This window comes from Polistes canadensis, unplaced genomic scaffold (genome assembly GCF_001313835.1).
Source record: "Polistes canadensis isolate GaletaPanama2010 unplaced genomic scaffold, ASM131383v1 scaffold_323, whole genome shotgun sequence".
NCBI classification, from domain to species: domain Eukaryota; kingdom Metazoa; phylum Arthropoda; class Insecta; order Hymenoptera; family Vespidae; genus Polistes; species Polistes canadensis.
In genome coordinates, this window is record NW_014569870.1 from 22,826 (window position 1) to 25,959 (window position 3,134).

Below are 3,134 nucleotides of genomic sequence, written 5' to 3' on the forward strand. Positions count from 1 at the left end.
TATATATATATATATATATAGAAACACGAAGAGAAGAAAGAAAAGGGGAAAAAAAAAATACTTTAAACGATTTTCGCGAATTTTTGGTGAGAAAAGAAAAAAAGAAAAAAAAAAACAAAACCAATTATAAAATACTAGCAAATTTTATTTTACTTTTCGACTGTCCTTACGATCGTTCTTCTCTTATCGACGAAAATTTGATGGAAAATAATATAAATAAAAAAGGATCTCTCATCTAAATATATATACATATATATATATATATATATATATTATATGTAATATACGTGATCGATCATAAAAATGAAAAAAAAAAATATCGGCTCTCAGACTTCCATTTGCCATGAAGACATGGCTAAAAGTATGAGCTTGAATGTGTCGTGTGTTTTTGCGAAGTCTCTGAGATGAGTTCATTTAATAAGTACTTACGATGCCCTATACGACATGCAGAGTCCAATAGAGACATGCAAAGCACCACAGAATAACATCATTGAGTCAATATAAAAATAGTAAACACATTTACACAATTGATAATAATAATAATAATAATAATAATAATAAAAATAATAATAATAATAATAATAAAAATAGAGAGAAATCTCTCTCTCTCTCTCTCTCTTTCTCTCTCTCTCTTTCTCTCTGTCTCTATCTATTTATCTATCAATCTTTTTATCTATTTTTCTCTGTCTCTCTTTTGAGAGAGAAAAGGGGTAATAAAAATACTTTACTTTTATAAGAAAATTGTTAATATTAACGATACGACAACGTTATCACTTTTTGTAAATTATAATACTTTATTTTAAATTAATATTATTATTGTTTTTGTCGATAGATACGCGTTTATGGTATTAGATTTTAATAATTGATTTTATTTTGTTTCCTGTACCCCCCACCTAACCTCAACTTCCCATTTAAATTTAGTATAAATTAACGAGAACAAAATATCGTTTACGAATATATATTTTATATTATATTTTGTTTTTTTGTTTGTTAACGTTTGATACGCGACCGAGAAATAAAACATTTTTTTATATGTATATATATATGTGTATATCTAATTAGAAATAACATGGTTTTACAAGAAAAACGAGCGTTAACAGCTGTTACAATATTATCATTAGTAATGGCAAGAATGCTCTAGAGCCTTATATTTCGCGTTACCGAAAATCCCATTAACGGTGTACCGGGTAAATTAGGTAATTGTGATTTACGGGCCCTTTAGGATTTCTCTATTGAGTAAAGGCCTTGGAATATACTCGAGATCACGTCTCCGGAAATTACTTATATGTAATCTAACACCACCCATTCCTGTTGCAGGAATACCTTCAAGAAATCCGTATCGGTTTAGATTCCAAATTGTTCATGATTATTACTACAAATTATTATTAAGTATTTACAAATTATTATTTTTGTTCTATCACTATTTTATCATTCATTCATTCATTCTTTCTTTTTTTCTCTCTCATTTATTCTCAATCTATTTATTCATATATCATTCATATAAAATCAAAAAAAAAATAATAAAGAAAGAAAGTAAGAAAGAAAGAAAGAAAGAAAAAACGAAAAGAAAAAGAAGAAAAAATAGAAAAGAAAGAATAATAATAATAATAATAATAATAATAATAATAATAAGAATATCCTGAAAAGAACATTTCAAGAAAAAAAGGGAATAATCCTAAACGTGGCTCGAGCTTCACATCTCCCGTTAAAGATCGAGATATCGATAAAGCGTACGTTTAGAACGTGACATTGAATTTTAAACGATTATTTGAGAATAGGAGAAGAACACGTTAAACCTTTTTATTACTATATTATCGCGATTGGGTCAAGTAATTTCCTCCTACCTCCCCCCCCCACCCCCCACCCCATTAGTCGTAGCACGGGATTAGAAATTTCGTAGTGGTGGTACTTTTGATTTTTTTCTTTTTTTTTTTTTTTTTCAAAGCGAGAATTTCGAACACAGAGTAATTTCCGGTAGGAGGATAAAGGGGGGAGGAGAGGTGGCATTCGTGGAAGTCCGATAAACGAATTTGAAATGAAGAGAAGAGAGTATTATAGGAAAAAGGAAAATCAAGGATAGTAGGAAAATCGAAATCGCGTTTCGTGATACGTGGTTTTTTTTTTATTTTGTTTTTTTTTTGTTACGATTCGCAGTTAGAGATATACTCAATAACTAGATTCCGGTAGAATTTACTAGAGATCAACGTTCAAAGTTGTTCCCGACGTATAAACTCTAACAACCCCCCGCCCCCCCTCCTCTTCCCCCTCGTTTCCGTCCCTTCCCACGTTACCTTTACCGTTCCCGTTCCTTGCTGTGGTGCATTTCAGTTGAGAGTTTTTCCTTCTTTTTTTTTTCTTATTTTCCTTAACTTTATTATAAGCACTTTCGTTTCGTTTTAATCGAGATTATTATAGGAGGGTGGCGAGGTCAATAATATTATTCGCAATGTAAAATGGTGTAGATATATATATATATGTGTATATTCTAGTAATATGTAGTAGTAGAGGTATATGTGAAATAATTAAAGATCAAAGGCACGCTCAAACGTTTTCGATTTTCTCGTTTCTCTTATGAGTATATATATATATATTTATATATATATATACTTTTAGCAATAATTAGTTACGAATAAAATTGGATATAAAGAGGTTTAATAAGAGAATGCGAGCTCGAGGGATTTACGCGAATCACCCTGGACTTTAAGATCATCTCTCTACATTTTATATATATATATATATATATATATATATATATGCATGTATATAATATGTAATGCATGTATATAATATATGCATGTATAGTATATATATATAAAAATACTACTTATTTTTAAATATTTTTAATATTATAATCGTATAGAGAAAAGAGTTTATTTTTTTTATTTGTTTTTTTAATACTTTTTTTTGTTTTTTTTTGTTTTGTTTTTATTTTTCCTTGTGATAGATCAGGCGTTATTATGAGTAGATGATACGAAAAAGTGGGGGGAACGGGAGAGATTGATTCGTCGTGAATGAAAATGATAAACAGCGTTCATGATAGAATGCAATTGATGTCACATGAGATCGATTAATATGGACTATGCCTAAGAAGAATTATGTAAAAAAAAAAAAAAAAAAAAAAAAAAAAAAAAAAA

General features: G+C 28.7%; 1 protein-coding gene across 8 annotated transcripts in view; it reads right to left on the reverse strand.

The window, feature by feature from the left end:
- Window positions 1-3,134, reverse strand: part of LOC106791597 (fasciclin-1) — a 60,755-nt gene that overhangs the window by 11,730 nt on the left and 45,891 nt on the right. For 5 of the 8 annotated variants that reach the window (XM_014757328.1, XM_014757334.1, XM_014757330.1 and 2 more), the window contains one exon: window positions 430-435. The exons of the other annotated variants lie outside the window; for them this stretch is intronic. In XM_014757328.1, the coding sequence (XP_014612814.1) occupies window positions 430-435 (6 nt within the window). The remainder of the gene's footprint in view (window positions 1-429; window positions 436-3,134) is intronic. 8 annotated transcript variants of the gene reach the window in all.